At 38.9% G+C, this 21,870-nt stretch overlaps 3 protein-coding genes across 5 annotated transcripts in view; all 3 read right to left on the reverse strand.

Moving 5' to 3' along the window:
- LOC108577440 (sodium/potassium-transporting ATPase subunit alpha) overlaps positions 1-13,785 on the reverse strand; it is a 185,768-nt gene extending 171,983 nt beyond the window's left edge. For all 3 annotated transcript variants that reach the window (XM_017940586.1, XM_017940584.1, XM_017940587.1), the window contains exon 1: positions 13,520-13,785. In XM_017940586.1, coding sequence (XP_017796075.1) covers positions 13,520-13,549 — 30 coding nt within the window. In that variant the 5' untranslated portion in view covers positions 13,550-13,785. The remainder of the gene's footprint in view (positions 1-13,519) is intronic.
- A 3,767-nt stretch (positions 13,786-17,552) lies between these two features.
- Positions 17,553-18,721, reverse strand: LOC108577424 (epididymal secretory protein E1-like). The gene is made up of 3 exons (XM_017940569.1): positions 18,679-18,721; positions 18,237-18,401; positions 17,553-17,837 (listed from the first exon to the last, which is right to left on the reverse strand). The coding sequence occupies exons 1-3, from the start codon at positions 18,695-18,697 to the stop codon at positions 17,572-17,574; spliced, it is 450 nt and encodes a 149-aa protein (XP_017796058.1). The 5' UTR covers positions 18,698-18,721; the 3' UTR covers positions 17,553-17,571.
- Positions 18,722-19,685: 964 nt separating this feature from the next.
- Positions 19,686-21,870, reverse strand: part of LOC108577371 (D-beta-hydroxybutyrate dehydrogenase, mitochondrial) — a 3,422-nt gene continuing 1,237 nt past the window's right edge. The window contains 3 exon segments of the mRNA XM_017940511.1: positions 19,686-19,926; positions 21,065-21,296; positions 21,812-21,870. The exon segment at positions 21,812-21,870 is cut by the window's right edge and continues 22 nt beyond it. Of these exon segments, the coding sequence (XP_017796000.1) occupies positions 19,686-19,926; positions 21,065-21,296; positions 21,812-21,870 (532 nt within the window).

Raw genomic sequence — 21,870 nt, forward strand, 5'->3', positions numbered from 1 at the left:
CTGAAAAGTGTGACGCATAAATCTCAGCCGCATGCTCGCAGAAAAATCGAAATCTCGATCCAGCGATCGACGGATAAATTCCTTAAAAAATAATTCAGTCGAAAAATGGGTTAAGCAATTCCATTTCATTTCTTCATCAGCTCACGAGTCAGCTCTTCTACTTAGCGTTCGCTAAATAAATTTCTAAAAATAATTCAGTCGGAAAATGGATTAAGCAATTCCGTTTCGTTGGATCATCAGCTCACGAAATGCCCTAAAATCACCTAGTTGCATTTAACGATCACAGAAACGTGACACTTGTTCCTCCTTTATTCCGACACAAAGTAATCCCATTCCTCGAGAGAATAGGGCACGTGCAACGATGCCATTGCTAAGCACGTAGCGTGAACCACGCTAGGTTTTCCATGATACATCGCGTGGCGAACTGATGAACAGTGGACCGACCCTGTAACAGGACGATGAAAACGCGACGAAAGAGATAGAGAGGAGGAGGAGGAGGAGAAGGTTCACAAGCGTGTTTCCACGTGCCGTGAACACGCCAGGCCGCAACATCAAAGCGGGAACTGGGTTTATGGATGGGCGCTCGTGTCGTCAGGCCATCGATCATCACGAATTCATCGTGGCACCAGGCGAACAGTAATCGGGTAAACAGGTTCGATTATTACCACGACTAATTTGTTGATATTGGAAATTGCGGCTGATTGAAAGTATATTTTCTCTTGTAATCGGCTGGATCCTGTTACAACCGGAAAGGAAGGGTGAAAAAGGGTTCGGTAGATTCTCCAGATATATACCGCGAGGTGCGTGTATTTGAACTAGGACGGGGGAGGTTATTGAACCCTCACTTACGCAGAGTTGTCGAAATAGAATGTTTGAGGAGTGTTCCCTTTTGCTAAATTGTTTTTTCTTCATGTTTCTTGGTAAGTGTTAAGGGATTTTTAGGAAATTTTGTGTGTGGAAATTAGGGACGAATTTTATTTTGGAGTTTGTATAATTTATATATTGTTCAAAGAATTTCTACTTTAACGATGCACAATTTCTAGAAAAATCTTTTCCTAGGTTCTTTAATTACTGAGATATTTGGGGAAATATATTTCTCACGGACCATTGCAGATAAAAGAAATTTAAAAAAAATATGTGTTGAATATTTTCTCGATTAACTGTACGTCACATAAATTTCGTCGAAATGGACGTATGAGGATTTGATAAATCTCCTTGTGAATATAATAAATGAGATCATTTTGGGAATTGTACTTTCTTGTGTACAAAGTGATAAGAAAATTCTATCAGAAATAGTTAATATGCAATCGCCTAGTCAGAATCATCCCAATGTCTATTCCGAGCAGTACTTAATTTACGTGGAACGCCCTAAGTACTTCGTCGATAACCTCCCCTAAACAAACATTTACTCTTAAGGGCTGATACGTCTGTGAGCTCAAATAACGAAACAATCGATACTAGGAAGAACTGCTTTCAACCTCGATCTTTCTAATTTCTGCTCGAAGATTTTCTTAGTTGTTGGGAAAAATACCTCTATATAATCTTCTATATTCATATTTCTTCTACTTCTTCTCCACAATTACCCTCGTTAATGTCAAATATTTTCTTAATTCATTTTTCACAATTGTCCTCGAAGACCAGCGACAAAAACACAACTGAGCCACCCGTTATATCATCCCCTTTGTTCGCCGTCTTGAAGAACCTAAACAACCCCCAACACTCCAGTAGCAAAAAAGTATTGTAGTATCGTAAGAATGTGTGCATTATTTTCCACGTAGTTGTAAGGGGTACGCTAGAAAGAGGGTTGTAAAAGCGAAAGTGAGGGTCGGCAGGAAGGTTTTGGTAAAAAACTTGAAGTAGGGTGCGAATATCGTGGGAGGGAAGAAAGACAAAGTAAGAGCTTTTCTTTGGATAGAGTTTACGGTTGTCAGAGTCGTCTTAGAGTCGTCTTAGAGTCGTCTTAGAGTCGTCTTAGAGTTGTTAGAGTGGTCTTAGAGTCGTTAGATTTATCTTAGGTATAGTGAGAGTCGTCTTAGAGTCGTTAGAGTCGTTTTAGAGGCGTTAGAGTCGTCTTAGAGGCATTGTTAGAGTGGTCTTAGAGTCGTTAGATTTATCTTAGGTGTAGTGAGAGTCGTCTTAGAGTCGTTAGAGTCGTTTTAGAGGCGTTAGAGTCGTCTTAGAGGCATTAGAGTCGTTTTAGAGTCGTTAGAGTCATCTTAGGGTCGTTAAAGTCATCTTAGAGTCATTTTAGAGTCGTTAGAGTTATCTTAGAGTCGTCTTAGAGGCATTAGAGTTGTTTTAGAGTCGTTAGAGTCATCTTAAAGTCGTATTAGAGGCATTATAGTCGTTTTAGAGTCGTTAGAGTCATCTTAGTCTCGTCTTAGAGGCATTAGAGTCGTTAGAGTCATCTTAGTCTCGTCATAGAGGCATTAGAGTCGTTAGAGTCATCTTAGTCTCGTCTTAGAGACATTAGAGTCGTGTGAGAGGCATCAGAGTCGTCTTAGAATCGTTAGAGTCTTCATAGAGTCGTTAGAGTCCTCTTAGAGCCGTCTTAGAGTCATCTGAGAGGCATCAAAGTCGTCTTACAGTCGTTAGAGTCATCTTAGAATCCTCTTGGAGGCATTAGAGTCGTCTCAGAGTCTTTAGAGGCGTCAGAGTCATCGAAAAGTCGTCAAAGTCACAATCCAAACGAAAAACATCTTCACCCACATAATATCCACAATATCGATGCACCATAAGCGGCAGGGGCGTCGCGAGGACACGTGACCCGTGCTCTAACAGCCGCTGCGCGATAATATAGGTCAGGCTCGCGGTATTCTCCGCGAGCAAGAATTACCAACGCGAGGAGACTCGAAAATGTCAGCCTAGTCTTCTTCACCCTTCTATCCACCAACCCCCTCCCTCCCTATATATCCATCCATCCATCTCGTCGAAATGACGCCACTCGATGACGACGACGAGCAAGGCAAGCAAAGCGAGAGGCGAATCGCGTGCCTGTGCCACTCTCTCGAGGAGGAGGACGATGACGCGCGTGTGTGCCTGTCAAAGTAGCAGCGCGTACAACGTCGACGAGTGGACTCGTGCATAACTAGCAGCCGAGGGGTGGCGACACGCCTCGATGTACACGCGTGTACTCACTACGCGAGAGCAAACACGCCGGCTATCATACCCGGTTTCTATGTTTGCCTGGTCGAGCGATTGTTTGTTTCTTCTTGACGTTGCTTTTCCAAAGATTTGTACGGTTTGAAAGGCAGACAAATCGTGATTTTTATCCGGCTGAACGGTGGAGCAACGTGAGGTGAGATTTTGCGGGGCTACTTTCTTTTTTTTACGGCGGTCTCGATGGAAGAGATTTTTGGTCGGACTTTGAACGCTTTTTCGTTGGTATCTGGACACTGTTTGCGAAACTCTCGTCGTGTAACAATTTGATGGAATAATTTCTCTTTGAAGAGAGATGTTTCAGTTTTATCCGGACAAGCTTCCGAGGTTTGTATCGTTTTGTAATTGAAAAAATACGGAAGAAAAGGAAACCTACTCCAAATTTTCTGTCTCACATTTTTCAGAGACATTTAAACATTCTTCGCTCTCCTCCTCTGTCAACAATTTCACATTACAATATAAAATTTCTTTAATTTGTATCTGCAGATTTTTCCAAAATTTGTACCGCTCAATAATTAGAAAAATAGAGAAAGAAGCGAAGTGTGGAACAACAACAATCTTTCTCTATTGGAAATGGGCTATGAAAGAAATACTCTTTTAATCTTGTGATATGCTATTTATTGACCGACTCAGAGGAAACGTCTTTACGCTATTGAATCTTCTAAAGGACTGTGTCTGGGCAACCAAAAAGAAAGTTGGGGTCCCCTTTTACCTAGGAACTGTTTACTTTATGGTATCGCATTGTGCAGTCCGTGACTCGAAGGCACAAGTCTTAGTGCCTTTGTTTAAAATAACGCGGAGACATTCTTGCCCTCACTTGATTATTTCCATAGGGTGTTGTTAGAAATGTTAGAAAAGTCCAAAAAGCGAAGGCTTGAGTGGGCCATGTGCAGTCTTCTGCTGCGTTTCCGCCTCCTAGGGATAGTTCTGCCTCAAGGCTAAGAAAGGCCATATTGTCAAGGGGGTCCTCTTGACTAGGTTTTTCAGGAAAGATAGAATTGTATCAGCACTCGTACAGTATAGTTCGAAATACAAGGATGCACTCTGTTTAACCGCCCACGTTTATATCTTATTCCACTGCTCACCACCGTTATCCTGACTGATTTTTCTCTTACAGAAATTAGAGAAACTTACATTGCTCTTCTCTTCTATCAACAATTTCACATTCCAAACTAAAATTGATTTAATTAGTATCCAAAACTTTATCGAAAATTTCAATAATAATTAGAAAAGCAGAGAAAGAAGTGAAGTGTCGGGCAACAATATCTGTTACTCTTTACCATCTCCCTCAAACGAGGAACTTACAGCTCGATCAAAGGTGCAGCTCCTCCGATGAATTCCCACGCTTCTTTACGATCTATCCCAAGCACGTTTACGCGATTACCATTTTACTACACTCTAATAACACCCCGATAGCTTCCCCAACGAAAACGTTTAGCTCGCTGGTGGCGATGCAATTATCCCGCGGGGAAAAAATTAGCTCCTCCGTCACGGGGACACAACATTTAGCGGAATAAGGGAACGAGCACGCAGTTGCCATAAAACCTCGCACGCCCATGGAAGATTACCATAAGAAGGAAAAATGAGAGAGGGAGGAGAAAAGGTCTGATCTTGAAATTCACCCTCACCGACGATAAGAGAATTTTGTTCTGTATGCAAGGTGCTCGTTTGCATTTCGCAAATAGGGAAAATCTGCGTGAAATTTTGCGGTTGTAAATACTAACCTTTGTAGGGAGAATTTTTAGAAAGTAGTTAAAAATAATATTTCGTGAAATACAAAACGGAGAGGAAAATGCAAATTTTTACACTGTTGCCCTTATGGGAATATTTGTACGTTTGTTCGATAGGTTTAGACATAGTTTTATTCAAATTCTTGTTCATCCAAAGGTTTAGCTAATTTTAGAGATAATTTGTTAAAAGTTACTCTGATTGTATTAGAAATAATTCTTCGCAATAGAGAAGTGAAACTTAATTTGAAAATATATGTTTTATACTCATTTATGGTATTTAATATTCCCCTTATTTTCAGTGAATTCGTTCCGACAACAAAATTGCGAAAAACTTGATTTCTCAGGGAAAAAGAATACCACTTTGTCGATTAATGTGAAATTACGTTCGCTCCGATTTTACCATTTTATCCATCAACTTATATTTATCTCCTTTTCCTGGTAATTAAATCGGCGCAAACGTGATTTTCTATTAATTAACAAAGTGGTTTTCTTCTTTCCGGAAAAATGAAATCTTTTCCTATTTTACCATTTGTCACAGTTTTCGTATAAAATTGCTCTCGATTAATTTCTGTACAAGTTCTGTCTTACTGAAACAAGTATTAAGAAACGAGTGAAGAAAGTGGAGGAAAGACGTAACAGTAATTGAGCTAGTTAGCTTCCGTGCATGACTCCTCTTTTCTTCCTCGTGCTATTACACGTTCCAGCGACACATAACGTAATTTTGTCGTTTCTATTAATCCTAGGTGCACGAGGAGACAAGATAAATTTCGAATTAGCCAGATAAATAATTCAAAAGCAACGAGATAACCGCCTTTTGTCCCCTCCTTTGACTGTGAGAATAAACTCTTTGTAAAAAACAGAGTTTGTTCATGCTGGATTTGTAAAAATAACGAGTTCTGGAATGAGCACGTCGTCTGCGCCGGATGAATATTCAAACTACATCTTCCGGGAAGTAAATCCTTGTGCGAGAAATATTCTCTTCTTTTTTCTTTTTCGTCGTCTCTTTTTTATCATACAAACGCAATGCTATCTTCTTATCGTGTTATATTACAAATTATGCATCGATGAATATATCGTGTGAGTATAAAACAGTGGATTTTTTTCTGCGTTTTGTTTTTCCTTTAACGTAATTAGAAGTATAAATGGAGGTACGAATGGACGAGGTTGTAATGTAGGATTAAGATTGAAATTTATGGTTCGGTTTAAGTAGAAAATCCGAATGACTTCGAATTTGAAGATGGAAATGTTGAAAATTTGAAATTATGGAATATCGAGGGGTTTTTAATTTGGAAAGGTAGAAATTTGGGGGATTTTAGATTTGGAGAGTTTGGGGGCTTTTAAATTTGGAAATTTAGAAATTTGGGAGCTTTTAAATTTGGGGGCTTTTAAATTTGGAAATTTAGAAATTTGGGAGCTTTTAAATTTGGGGGCTTTTAAATTTGGAAATTTAGAAATTTGGGAGCTTTTAAATTTGGGGGCTTTTAAATTTGGAAATTTAGAAATTTGGGAGCTTTTAAATTTGGAGGATTTAAACTTTGGAAACTTAGAAATATGGGAGCTTTTAAATTTGGGAATTTAGAAATTTGGGAGATCTTAAATTGGTGGGATTTAATAAAAGTCCATTTCCAATGAAAATTGCCACAGATTAACGTCTCTATTTCTTTATCCAATTTTAATATCGACTAAAAAGAGTTTCGCAGTGAAACAATTTCATCAGGGAAGTAGCCAAATTTGCCTAAGTACGAAAGGTTGACAGAGAATCGAATTAGCAGCAACGTCAGGATGCTTTACTAAATTTAGTGAACTCGCCTGCTATACTTCTGTTTTATGAATAATTCCATCGTCAGTCAGGTAAAAGCAGCCGTGCCGTAAATTCGCCAAAGCGGCCGTAATAATCCCCAGGATAGACGAACCGTGAAAACTGACGAATATCGGGCATCTGCTGGTCACCTCTAGTGAAAATTCCAGTCATCCAGTCGAATTTCATATATCACACCTTATATTGCTACGATAAACTCCTTTATATTGTTTCCGTTACTCCTATTTCAATCGTTCAATTTTATTCCCCAAAGCTTTTATGTTATTTCTACTATGCTATCCTAGATTTCTGTATTATTCTCACTCCTTGTATTCGACTCAATCCAAATTTTCAGGTCTTCTTATCAGGTCAAATATTGGAACATACAAGTCTCATGATTTTATGCTTGGAGATTTGGAAATTTAAAAATTTGGGGGATTCTAATTTGGAAATTTAGAAATTTAGGACACCTTCAATTTGGAAATAGAAATTTGGGGGAATTTAAGTTTGGAGGATTTCAAATTTGGAAATTTAAAAATTTGGGGGATTCTAATTTGGAAATTTAGAAATTTAGGACACCTTCAATTTGGAAATAGAAATTTGGGGGAATTTAAGTTTGGAGGATTTCAAATTTGGAAATTTAAAAATTTGGGGGATTCTAATTTGGAAATTTAGAAATTTGAAAAATTTTAAGTTTGGAGGATTTTAAATTTGGAAATTCAGAAATTTAGGACACCTTAAATTTGGATATTTAGAAATTACGGAGATCTCAAATTTAAAAATTTAGAAACGTAGAAGATTTTAAATCTATACGCTTTTAAATTCAAAAATTTACAAATTCGGAATCTTTCAAATTACAAAACTTAGAAATACAAAATCTCTCACTTTCCAAAATTCCAAAAACCCAAACACCCAAACTTACCACCCAAAAGTTAAAAAAACAAGCTTCAAGTCCCATCAAGAACCGCTCACCCTATGATCTCAATAAACTACCAAAATCCATTCTACACGAAAATCAATCTGAGCCATGAATATTCAATAACCCATAAAAAAAATTTTCTCAAAAAAAAAAAAAAAAAACATTAAATCCTTCGATGTCCATCGAATTTTTCGACGTGAAGTCGCGGTACAACGGTGCACCGGAGGTCAGCAACAATTTTCGAGGGGCTCTTAATTATAGTTAAACCCATTAACATGCGCGTGTACGTGTACACATTCTCGCGTGTCAGAGTTACGTAATTTTATCGGTGGATAAGCGGTTATCGCTGGACACGATATCGACTGGAGTATATCGCGAATGGTGTGCTGCAACGCAATACAGAAGAGGTGTACGCATTATGGACCAGGTGGAATAATAGGTTAATTTGTGAAAATAAGATGCATCAGCAAATGGTAACGAGAATCTTGGTTATTCGAGTTCCTACGCTCGCCTCGTTCATTTCAACTAACACGGGACATTGTCGTTTCCACGTAGCAGAATTGCGAATTGCTCTGCTTAATTTACCTAATGTTATTCGATCCTGCTTGTCTCGATACGCGGTACAATTAGAAATTATGTTGTGTCTGGAGAAGATTTTTCAGTATTCTGCGATCGTTACGGTGAATTTAAGATTATTTAAACTATCGAAGACTTTGGCGCAAGATTCGATCATTTTCAGAAATGAAGATTTCTCAGGAAATAGAAAAACTTCCTTAAAAATCATCAATTTACTTTTTTTTATTTATTTACAGTTTGTAATACTTGCAAGTCTTCCAGAATTAGTTTCAAAATAAAGCACAGTGTCTAACTTGAGCCAAAATTTTCTAGAAATTTTTAATTGCATATTAAAAAAATTTCCAAAATCCTGACTTAATTCCTCCGTTTAACATTCCAAATGTAAAAATATTCCACCAATTTTAATTTGCATACTAAAAAAGTAAAAATTATAAATACGTATTAAAAGAATGAAACAGTAACTCCTCCATTTTCTTTTTTCCCCACAATCAGGTTGCGAGCAACGAACCACGGATGAACAGGAGTGAACCGCGAGAGGAAAAAACAGAGCGTGGCCGGCATTTAAATAATCAAGGAGGCAACGTCGCGCTCGGATGCGACAGCGAATTAGACGGTAAAGAAGTTTAAAAGGGCCAATATACAGGGCGGTTTCCTTCCCAGGAATTATGCTCCCTGGCCGCGTGGGCTGACCCCTCCGGTGTTCTCGTCGTCAACGTCGCGGAAGTTCACCATTAAAACAGCTGGATCGAGCCAGATCTCGCGAGACGAATCTAGCCGCTTCACTGTCACGGGTCTGACCTCGAATCAGCGTATCCTTAAGTCCCTAGTGAGGATTCTGGACGAACGAAACGAGATAATACCGGCCAACGATCCTCTCGGGACACGTTCGCTTTGGAAATTGACGTGGCCACGTTTGTTTCCGTGGAAAAACACCTCTTAAACGTGAATCTCGAAGGCGTGGCAAACTTCGAGAAACAGTGGTAACGTATTTTCGATGATTTAACGTCGATTCGAACAAATCACGTCTAGGGAAATTTCTAGATCTAGGAAAGGTTGGTAGGACTGCGCGGGAAATTGTTTTCGCGGAATGATTGATGGCCGTAGAATAAGTATCGGGTATTTGCCGTTTGTAAATAGAGTTGTGTTTGTTGCACGACGTAAATCCTGTCGGTAGTATGAATTGAGAAATGGAAAAGCATTTCTGTGAACGCGTTGATTGAAATTCGCGAATGTATGAATTTGTGCGAGAAGTGTAGAGAATCGATTGGAATCGCTGCAGTCTGCGAGCGAGGCTTTAAGATTGATCCCCATCTATCGTTGGAATAAATTTTAAAATGTATCTGTGTATACGGAATTACGAAATAAATAAGAATTTAATAAGATAATTTTGTTTATCGTCCTTTCGTTTACGTTTCATCGCTAATATCCTGGTAAGAATGGAAATTTGCGTTACAAAATGTAATAATACTTAAGTGAAATAATATAACGATTATTATCTGTTATATGTGAACGTTTAATATGGAATACAGTATGCAGCAGTTACATACATATCAATAACGATCGTATAGCACGTAGCCACGCTAATGAACTTGCGTCTAAAAATAAATATACGTTAAACTGAAATTACATCGACTAAATGTTAACAGTAAAGTTCATCAGAATCTAATTTTAATTGAACGAGACGCGCTGCGTGTTCCGCCTATGCATCACCGAAAGCGAATCTCAGGCTTCGCGTACTATATGCGACAATTTATATTTCATTTAGGAGCGAAATGTATCACGATGCCATTTCCACAGTGCCCTAAACCCGGTTATACCGAGGTCAATCAAGCCTTCCGTCTATTTCTCGAGATGACGACAACACGAAAATAGATTTTCGCCATGTATACGATATTCCTTGCTCGTCGTCCGGTATGAGAATGCGCCGATAATCGAAACAAACATTATAAACGAACTTCACGTAATGACGTCAGCGACATCTGATCATTGATCGAACTAAACCAAGTCGCTTGAATAACCTACAAAACGATATTAACAATAATACAGCGATCTTTGTGACAAACATCGTTTAATCGTATATGTATGTATATTCGAGAATATAATAACGTAAAGGTAATAATGAAAGATGGGGACAGCGTAAAACGTGAACAATCACTAGGGAACATTGTTGAAAGGGAGGTCATTTCGTGACAGCTATGCCGAACAAGCAGAAGAGAAATTGAACGAGGAAATACAGTGGACACACTGGAAGCGTGTGCACGGCCCCCTGACACACATCGACTCGTTAAAATAACGACATAATGGCTAATTTAGCGATAATAAGCACGAACCGTATCGTTCAAATTAGCGTCGAAGGTGAGACGAGAACGACAAAGAGGGGCGTCCGAGAAACGAGAGAAACGCTAGAGATCGGCGTGTCACAAGTTACTGCATTACGTTCGCGATGTCCACCTCCTGCCATCTTGTGGCCATTTTACGAAGCGCCAGCCTGAGTCAGGGCCGTACCTTGATCTTTGTGCTACTTTCGGTCTTCGTTATAACTATGTATATAAAAACTTCCTTCGTCCGAATTTGAAAATATTTCACTGTACAATTTTCTAATTTGCAACTATGTAATTTTCAATAATAAAAAAACGTCTTGTTGTATTAAAACTTCCACAATGGTAGAGGAGTATTTTAATTTTAGGTTACACGATGGTATTTTGTATTACAAATGACATTATCAGAGGTAATTTAAATTCTAAGAGTGAAAAAGAAAGAATGCAGGTAACCGAGATATAAATGCAAATATGGCTTATGCAATCACGTTCGGTAATGCAAAAAAACATTTACCACCAGTCGAGATCAACGACCTTCCGACAAAAACATCTACGATAGTCAAGGAAGCAATTGTAGGAGCGTACCTTTTAATGAGCGAAATGATTTCAATCGCGTTCTATATTGCCGATTTTTCTTCGGGACAAAGCAACTCGAGCAGCTAATCAGCATTGTTGCTGCCCTTTCCGAAGGGGGGCCAATTTTCATTATTATAAACTCCTCTCTATAGATCATTTTCATGTGAATCCTCGAAATCGAGGTCAAATATCGTACTACATAAAAATAAGGCTGCTTTTCACAGTCGAACGATGGCGATTTGCCAAAGTAAAATCAAACTCAAAAGAATTTCTATTCAAATCCAGAAATTTATCGTGAAACGAAACTGTTGTCAACGTTTCGAAAAAATTTTCATAGAATAACAAAGTCATCTATAGGGTTGACTTACGTAGAAATTTCGATTAACGATAATTGAACTATGTCGTCGATACGAAATAAAAAGTTTGACATTGTATATTTATCACAATATAAATTTATTATTAATTAGTTCTTTCATAAATGTACACCCGTATTGTAGAAGACGAAATGGCAATAGGTACTTTCATCTATGGTCATTGGTCAGAAAGTTTGAATAGAAAGGGACTACAAGATACGTTATACAACATTTTCTAGGGGATTTTATTGCCTGTTACTTGATATTTTCCCGTGGGATGGCTACCATTAGAAATACTTAGACCTTGACATAGATTTGTGTAGTGAAACCTGTCAGCCGAAAACTTTTACCTATACTATCCCAGGAATGCTTTCAAAGAACGTTTAACAACAAATTCATTGTTATCGAATTAACGTGAAAACTAAATTGTTGTCTGGATTACAAAGAAAGAGTCTCAAGTGTGATATATTAACAGTGACCTAACCAATTATATTATCGCGATTTAATTAAACAAGATTATTTATTATAATAAGATGCTAAGCCAGATTTACAAAATTATAAGTAGGCTTTATCTCAAGTACGTGTATACATGAAACTCTTCAGTTATTGCTACACTGTTCTGTCGAATAATAAATTCACCTGTATATTAAAGGAAGAATGGCCGGTATTGTTTACGTATCACGTGTAGAACAATTACACCGAATCTGTGCTCGTTTTTATCCCACCGATTCTGTCAATTCAATCAAGAGGAACAATTGAATAATAAATTCCAAGAATAACACGAATAACCGTTTCCTGTGTAACAGAGAAATACAGCACGGATGTTTTTATTACGGGACTAACTTCCACGTGTATTCATCCACTCCGCATATTACACGAGTTTATTTCGAAAGAGGGGTCCGTTAATGACACGGTGATAACCATATTTAAACATTCGAAAGTTATTAATAAGTACGTATGTATTTCGGAAATGTACAAAGGAGAAGCCATAATCTTTCGTAAAAATACCAAACAAAGAGAAAAGAAAAAAAATACGTGTTCCATGTTTGTCAATGAAATACAACTGTGCAAACGTAAACACAGTCTCTGAATACACTTTCACTTCTTCCGTTAAGAGTTTAATAATGTCACCGAGAATTCACGGGATTCTATAAACGGAAGAAACTATTTTACATACTGTCGTAAAACGTATATTGCTTTCCGTTGATGTAGCGAAAGTATACAATCCCTTATATAGTGGCATATAATATCGCACGGCAAGAAATCGTAATCCGATACGATACAAAATACCCCCGAGTGATATTATTTATGCACCTGAACATCCACAATCGGACATCTGCTTAACGTACGCCAATAAGATCCCTAGCGAAAAAACAACAAACAGATTGTATACCCCGAGCCACGTGCATATTATTTCCCAAGATGGTGAGAGAGAGAGAGAGAGAGAGAGAGAGAGAGAGAGAGAGAGAGAGAGAGAGAGAGAGAGAAAGACGGTAAAGTCAATCTGTGGATTGCTTGATTTCATGGTTAGATCGTATTTCTTTTACCGTATTTCAGAAATAATTCCCTACAGATGCAATTACACTCGTTCAATGTTTTCCTACCCACAAGTTCGACGTAAATTGGCTACTTTATACATTAACAATATTGTAAACGAATAACGTAAAAACAACTTCAAATAGTAGTTGATCAATTTTCCATTAACGTGTACTCGATTATGTAAAAAGTCAAACACCTAACGTCTAAGTGTCGTCAGAAGATCGTGGACCGACGTTAATATCGTAATACCGTGAAATGAATTAATGAGGAAAATCAATAAGAAATTCCGTGAAAACGACCGCTCAAGGGCGTGGTTTACCGGACAGTATGACGTTCCTGCGTGAACACGACGCGTGGCCCGTCAACGAACGAAGCGCGCGAACACAATCGGCGAGACGATCGCCAATTCGATACAGGAATCGATAATGTAAAAGAATGGCGTACGGCACGCTCGGTTCGAGCGTTCCTCGCTCGTATATCCTACATTTGCATCGTCATCGAACCCATGTCGAATGTATACAAGGACAAAAAAGGCAGAAAATGTTACTGACCTCAGTTGCTAGCTTCCCTTTCGACGCCATCTTGACAACAATGATGGCCGTCGGTCGATGTTCCGATTACCTGCTGCACACGCTGCACTTTACGACGATGACCAACGAATCCTACAAATACACACGACACTGATCTTATTCTGTTCGAAGTTCACACTTGCACCGGATTCTAGCACGTTCACACTTCCGCCGTAATAAAATAAATCGGTCGCGACCGACGATTTCGTAACGAATGCTTCACGCGACCGTACCGAAATACTGTGCTGACGTCACGGCACGAAGCTTCTTTTCGTACTACACATACTACGAGGAGTACGAGTTTACAAGCGACACGAAGGCACCCCGGCTCATCACAATCGTGCCCCACCACTTTGGGCGACCGATACAAGTCCCTTTCACTCGCTCGCTCGATAATTATAATACGGTAACTCTCCCCCCTTTTCACATCAACATGTTATCCTCTCTCATTCTACCATGTTCTCGCACGAGTGATGCTCGTAATGCTTGTTCTTTCTCCTTCTCGTTAACCTTTCTTCGTCCCTCCACGTAATACGCCAATGTGAACCGGTATTCATGCATTGGAGTCGCACGGGGCGTTTTATTCATACACACTGATCGTTCCCTTCATCCTTGCCTGTTGATGGCTATCGAAAAAAAGATTAATAATTTCTACGCTTCCGGACAGCGTCGAGTGTGTGTGTGTGTGCCCTGTTGCGCTCAGGCCAATAAGCGAATTTACGAGGTTGAGGTTAGGTGTCAGCCAGAGAGAATCGTTACGTCCCACTCTCTTTCTTTCTCTGGATCGTGGTTCCAACCGGGGCGAAGGGAGATTCGCTTTAATTCAAAGCGAATTAACCTTCCTGCACGCGTTTGCCCTCACTGATCTTGCTTAGTTAAGTGCGGTCAAACGTCACGTACTTTTTACGAATTTCGAACCGCACGAAAACGCGGGCACTTACGATGCAAGCGCGCGCATTCGAGTTGCCATCGAGCAACAGTATCGATCACGAAAATCGATAACCGATGCACCAGTAAATTGAGATAGGAAATTGTTTTCGAAATTCAACGTGCAGAATATTTAAACGAACGTTGTAGTGTACCGAAGTTGAATTACTTTATGAATCACCCTCGATTAATTCAACATAGAATTAAAGTGTCGCCAGCATTTCTAACTCGATTGCTCATTCGTTTTATGCTCACGTAGCTGCACGTCGCGAGCGTTATTCGCGATACGATAGGATTGCATCCGTGTTGTACAATACTTCGACTGAAACGTGGGCGGAACGCGAACTCTGCAAGTTTTGTATAAAAGTCCTTCCTGGTGATGATAGCTGACCTACTAATATCTGAAAAACTCTCAACATAACTTCAATATGTACCGAAACGACAGATAAATTGAATATGATCATTCCGATTTCTTTTTACAGCTAATCCCATTAAAAACTTTTAATACCATCGTCGTAACAAAGAAGACATCCTGACAAAGAAACGAGAACAATCGAAATAATCCCTCGCCATTTCCACAAGCATCTTTCTTGATATGTCCACAAATTACAGAGATCTATGTGGCCATCCATAATGCGTTAAGACGGCTGTCTCATTAACCTTCTATACAACAAGATCTCTGCGTCCGTGCACGCACGTATCCGCCGAGTCATTTTTCACCCAATGCATTACCGTCGGATGCTTCGAGCATAGGGAAACTCCGCGCGGAAAGGAACAGCCTCGCCCCGCGAACCTAAACGCATGCAAAGTTCTTGGTTTCCTTGCATTTATACGTCTGTCACATCTTTCTCTCCCACCCCACCATTACTGACTGATCTTTGGGTCTCGTTGTCTCACTCGCGCCCTCTGCTGGTTTACATGCGTATACACATAGAGACGCGGTTTGAAGGCTCGTGTGTGGCGGTGCCGAGCTGCGACCTGTTTATTTTCGGGCCGGTTCTCATATGCGAGGCACGCCCAGCTCCTGAATCATTATTGGCACACGAACCTTCGCTGGAATCGGTATTACGTACGCGTGCCATAAAGTAGAAGACACGAGAGGGACGGAACAGGGGGACACACGGAGGAAGACAGAGGGAAAAAGAAATATGTACGGAGGAGAGAATGCGAGTCCCATGTAGTCTTGCGTGGGTCGGCAAATCCATTTCGCGCTCGTGTTCCCTTTCCACCTAGGAACGGAACCAGCGATGGCTACAAAACGGAAACGATATAGGAAGTTTCTTCTTCTCATTGAACCTTTCATGCGACGCTTGCGTGAGTGTGTGCGGTGTACACACACTGTAGCGCGAGTTCTGTTTTATCTGGCGCGCTGACTGTCGTTAGTTCGCGTGGACGTCATCCATGTGGAATAATGTCAAGGACAAGAGGCGGCCAATCGGCCGGACCGACAAATTTGTAAACGATTGACGCAAGGTGCACACCCTCTATAGAGAGAAGGATGAGCATGGCCATGGGCCTGCCAGCTTGTGTATACCTCCGGAACAGTCAATCGGCTAATTTGATTAAATTGACTGATCCGCGTGTACGGCGTAGAGCTACCTTCCACTTATGTGTATGAATGGAATTTTTTTGGAATCGTTTGGAAAGCTGTTTGATTCACGTAGTAGTCACATAGTAGATTCTTGTCATTTTATGCCGGAAATATCTTTGCCGCTTTTTCTCGCATGTAGAATATTCAAGATTAAACGTTCGAGTACTGATTTGTGAATCACGTTTACATAATCTCGTACGATATACTACTTGAGTCAGCATTAGAACGAATTAAAATAATACAAATACGACAGTTATTTTACATAAATCATCCGATACACGTTCTTGTCACATATGAAACGTCACGATTCCTTTTTTTCCACGTTAATATTTTCCAGATTTTTATTCAGCGACTAATAATATGCTGCGTCCATAAATCACGAGGAAAGTAAAGGGTGGAAATAATTGGTAACCCGCTGAGCGAAATTTCCGACGATATTATCCGGTATACTGGGAATGTTCGATAAATTTCCATCAGACTGGGCACGCATACAGGGCTTCATTACAGTATAGAGTTCGTTCTTCTCGTGATCGATGCCATTTTCAACTATGTAATTCACTTAATCACCCAATCAAATGTCAAACACACGAATCGGTATTTCCTTTCTACTTTATCCCGTTACTTGAGAATTTCTCGGTAAAACATTCAAATTCAAACTTTCTCCATTTTTTACTCGATCTATTTTTACTTCAAAGTAATTATTTTTTCTTTCTAATTTACTGTTTCAGGAACTTAAACATAGATTCATCAGGAACTCAAACGTAGAATTACTCAAGATGAGAAATGACTCGGTACAGTGCGTTGAATAGAAATTACAACGAGTGCAAAGTTGAAGAAAAGCGTCACTCGAGTTTCTCAGCCGAGAGTTGTTCGTGTTTAGTGCACGTTCGAAGGTGTCACTAGATATCTTTCAGAGCGATGCGACCGGGTCGATCGTTGTGCAGGGATGTGGGTCAGGCATACGCCCGAACCCCCTGGATTTTCATCTCGTCCCTTTCTCCGGCAAAACGTACGCTTGTAACGCGTAATTCTGACGCAACATCGTTTGTTTCCTGTTTCACGGAATTTCGCCAGTTATTCATTCAACTAACTACAACACGGCGTACTCCCGATGAAACTTCTCCATTTTTTTTTTCCAGAAAAATATCCTCATTATAATAGTCGTTATCTCGCCACGATTATATCCAACTCCGAGGTATAATTCCAAGAGTAAAGTAAATTTCGAACACCATGAAACTGCGATTAATTAAAATCTCATTAGAGATTCATTCGTATTATAATTAATGCCCCTTATCATTATCATTCTTCTTCTTTCTTTTTTTTTTTTCAGCAGCAGAACATCCAGATACGTTCCAAAGATATATCTGAACTCCGCGACTTATGGTGCAAGAGGAGGACGAAGAAGAAAAAGGATGCGTTTGGTAATTAAGTAATATTTAATATTTCATGAAATAAATAATCATATATCAAGTCAGAATAGTGATTCGAATCGTGGTCCTTTTTCAGCGATCTGCATCTAGTCGACAACCTTAGCTGGGATCTTGAAGCACATCTGGTAATTATTGTGCTCATCGACCAAAGCGAACTGGATGGTCAAACCGATTTTCGGGTAGGCCCTTTCGATTGGCATCCTCATGAAGTAGGTGGATACTTCACCCTTCTCCAATGGACAGGATCCGCTCACGAGACCCTTGCAGGCGTTCTGTTCAGGGAATGGGTACTTCACGTGCATGTTTCCAAGCTGAACGTCCACATCCGGTCGCAGGGTCTTCGTGCTGGCGGCTATAACAGGTCGTTCAGTAGAAAACGTCCGTGCAATGCACTTTTAGAGACACGAGCTCATTTTTTCTCATTTACCGCGTCTCCTTCGCAAGACACTTACAGATGAATATCCTTATGAACTTGTTTCTCTTTTTCTTTGCATTTTCTACACTCTTATCTGTAAGTCTCTGGACACTTTGTACACTTAGATTAATTATAAATTTATATGATATTTGCAAAATAAAAGGAAGATCTTCTTAAAAAGATCTTATTGCAATAGAGAAGATCAAAATTGCAAAGAAACATTGTGTATTCAAAAGTGGCAAGAGTCCGATTATTTATGGATAAGAGATTTGGAAATGAATATACTTTTCACATGGATTTCAATTCAATTCAAAGTCAAATTGGAGTTCCACTTACAGGCAGTGAATACGATGGAGCCTTCAACGATGGTTCCTCTCTTCAGGTTGCAGGGTAGAGTCTTACATCCCAGGATTTCCACGCTATTGGGACCGGGTTTACCGTCGCAGGGCAAGAAGCTTGATTGCATCGAGTCAGCGATGAATAACACCGCGAACAAGTAAACTGAAACCACGAAATAACATACTTCGCTGGGTCACAAAGAAAAACTAGTAATTTGGACCAATATCTTCAACCGAAGTTGTGGATCGTTCTAATAGATCCACATTTCTGTGTGAAAATCAATTCAATTCTAGCGTACGATATTTAGGAACCTTGAAATTTCTTCAAGATTTATGTTACGTTCATAGATTTGTAAAATTCGTCAAATTTGATCAGAGATAATTGGAAAATTCTTCTGTTACACTGTTCTCATAGTGATGTTAAACAATAGATTACATACCATAAGCGATGAATGCCATTGTGATGTGTGCTGTTCGGTTTGCTACTTTCCAAATGAACTGAAATTCACTGGACAACGGATAGCTATTTATTGGTGGTCACTATCTAATCGAGCAGTCGACCTCAAAAATAATTATCACCGACACCTGAAAACACTTCAGGTACACCTGGTACAGAAAAAAAGAAAGGGTAAATTGGAAATTACTAAACCAACATCGATATACACGTTCGATCGAGAGTCTTGTTTGACAATTTTTCTTTGATAACCACGATTAATCTTGTCTCATTACAGATGTCTCCTGAGGGAAATTAGAAGTTCGAGTATTCTACTAAATAATTACTGTTTTATCAGAAGAGACGAGATTTACTTCAGACTCGCACGTGGCGATCGAAAACACCGCTCGAAAGTGGTTAAGATTAGCCCGACACGTCTAATTGCAAATTGCTGTTCCATCTTTAACTCGACATTTGATTATCTACGTTAAATCTACCCGCTTAAACAAAGAATAGAGAAGACAAATAGAAAAAAAATTCATCGATCTTTTGTTTTCTGATAAATTAACGATAAAGAAAGAAAGATACCTTTGTTGTTTCATTGTGTCATTCTAAATCTCGAGTAAATTGACATAAAGCAGCGATAAGCCGCTTTAATCAGTTCAAGTGAAAAAAGAACATTCAATGCTTAATCTTTCTGGAATCAGTAATTTGTATTCTCTTTTAAAAATTTGTCATAACTTTTATCGATAATAAATGTATTCATTATTATCTACATTGAAAATAATACATTTCATCCTACAAATAAACGAACAATTTTCAAACTAATAAGATATGTCTTTTAAAAACCATATTTTCCAGTGAGATTATTGGATTTTTAATTGCAATTCTAAGTTAAAGAATCGTTTATTTTTTTAGGAAAAGGGTTGAAGAAAAGATTCAAAAGAAGATTGTTTATTCAGTGTCAAATGTAACAATTGTCACGGTTTCCATTTCCCTTTTTTAAAATTAAAATCACGACTTGTCCGTCGTCTTCTTTTCATTCTCAAAAGCGTCCGAAATTCCTGTTTGACCTTTCCGATCAGATGACCCGGAGATGTTCCCTTGCAGCTTATGTAAATTCTTCGTGGATTCATTGATATTCCTCTTCGTCCATGGAGGGCCCTGCACGAATTTCAGGACTAACAGATCACGCACACAGGTGGGCGTGATGCCGAACAAGGCGTGATAAACGAAGTACCGCCACGGATCGTTTCTGAAGCGTTGTTCAAACAAAAACTCGTTAGTGACGTAACAGCGTGGCACTACATTGATTGCAAAAAATAGTACGAGATCTCTGCTATTAATTAGAGCCCAGGTGTTTAAACACAGGTGTGGATTCAACGAGGAAAACATTGATATGTCATCATTTAGAGATTTTTATCTCATGTCTGAGGAACGAGATAGCGTGAATCGCGTTTCTTTGATAATTTTATACTCGTACTTCAGTCAACCAACAGGTTCCCTCGAGTAACTACAAGTTCGCTCTCTTAAAGTACGTTTTTACGTGACGTTAGACGTTATTTTACTGTAAGTAATTTTTGTTTTAAATTGTAAATTTTGAAAGCAACAAATTAGTAAAAAATGCAGGAAAAAAGTTTGGTTATGAAAATGGGTCTAGCGAAGAGATAAATCAGTTTTAATTTTTACTAATTCTATGGTCAGAAGGCAAAATGTAATTATATTAATATTTTCTAATTTTATAGTACAGAAATTCTTAATGTTTTGTTCAACTGTGAAAAATTACGAAAAATTTGAGATATGAATTGCTACCCTCGCCTTTCTCCTAAATTACGCGCCACAGAGATGTCATATTTTACCAACATAGATGGAACACCACATATCTCAATTTTGACCAAAATTGGACGCGTCACATTTCGCCATTCGACCACAGAATTTATCTTTAAAGTGCAGCTGGACTTCATCCCAAAGAGATGAATCTTCCTCGCATTCATTTAAAAAATTTATTACACCCAAACGTACTGTTTTGTTTTCCATGTTTTTCTACCTGCAAACACACTCGCGATAATACAATATCATTTTCACCATGTACAGTGCCTTGTAAATGTCACTTAACAATCAAAGTAATCTGATTCTGTGGCGTTAAAGTCGCGACAGGAAGTCCAACATCGCGAGATAACGCGATTTTTATTTTTCACGGCGACAAAAATCGCGATCTACTGTCACGTGAAAACGCGCCTTTAGTCGAATTAATAAATTAAAGATGTCCGGGTAGAAATACCGTTACGCTAATTTTTCTTTGAATTGTTTCTTTAAATTGAATAAAAGAAATTGTAGTTATTTCGAGAAATGTTTCGATAAAATGAAAATTTAATACCGATCGGTAAACGTACTTGTAAACCGCCGAAGGATACTTGTCGAGTAGAGCGCCTTCAAACACCTCGTATACACGAGAATCCTGTAGCTTTTGCAACTTCGTACCCTGCGTCACGGAAGCGAAATATTGCGAGTATGTGTCGAAGTAGTCGCCGTAAAAGGTTCTTGCCTCCTCGGACATCGACCTTCTCATCGCCTCGAAGTGCTCCGCTTGTCGTGCAAGTATATTGCTCTCCTTGACAAACGAACCTGCGTGAACGTGTAAAGTAAGCAATTATTCGTCACCGTTGTTTTACCTGCAATGAAAAAGTAATTGGTTTTCAGCGTAGTAGTTTAATGATGTAGCAATTCAACACGTTTCGTGTTACCGGAACGTTGCAACTTTTAGCTGAACTTTGAAACTTTTAAAAAGGTCACTGTAAAATATTTAATTGTAGAAAAATATTTTTCACGCATACGTTCCACTTGAGTATTCGAAGAAAAATTCCTCTCAATTTAAAATCCATCACGAATAACAAATTCTTTAAAAAAATAATTAAATAAAAACGAAAGAGTTAACGAGAGTTCCATTTCCTAAGGCTGTCGCGTACCACCGATGGTAAAGTAGCAACAATATTTTAATTTTGACAATTTTTAATAAATACTGTAATTACTTCCAGTATCTTCAAAGGAAGAAAGAAATTTTTATATAAAATTTGTGTCATAATTCGTTGTTCAATTTTTTTTTAATATTAATTTCGACGAGTAGCTATTTGATTACGAACCAGGAATAAAAGAAACGACCTTGACGCCATACTTCTTCAACTCCATCCTAATGGCGGGG

This window comes from Habropoda laboriosa, unplaced genomic scaffold (genome assembly GCF_001263275.1).
Source record: "Habropoda laboriosa isolate 0110345459 unplaced genomic scaffold, ASM126327v1 scaffold648, whole genome shotgun sequence".
Classification (NCBI taxonomy): domain Eukaryota; kingdom Metazoa; phylum Arthropoda; class Insecta; order Hymenoptera; family Apidae; genus Habropoda; species Habropoda laboriosa.

Bases quoted from the DNA above. Each gene is read 5' to 3' on its own strand.
- LOC108577424 (XM_017940569.1), bottom strand. The intron at 17,838-18,236 runs GTAAGTGGAACT...GACCTGTTATAG, and splicing joins CTCCATCGTATTCACTGCCT to CCGCCAGCACGAAGACCCTG.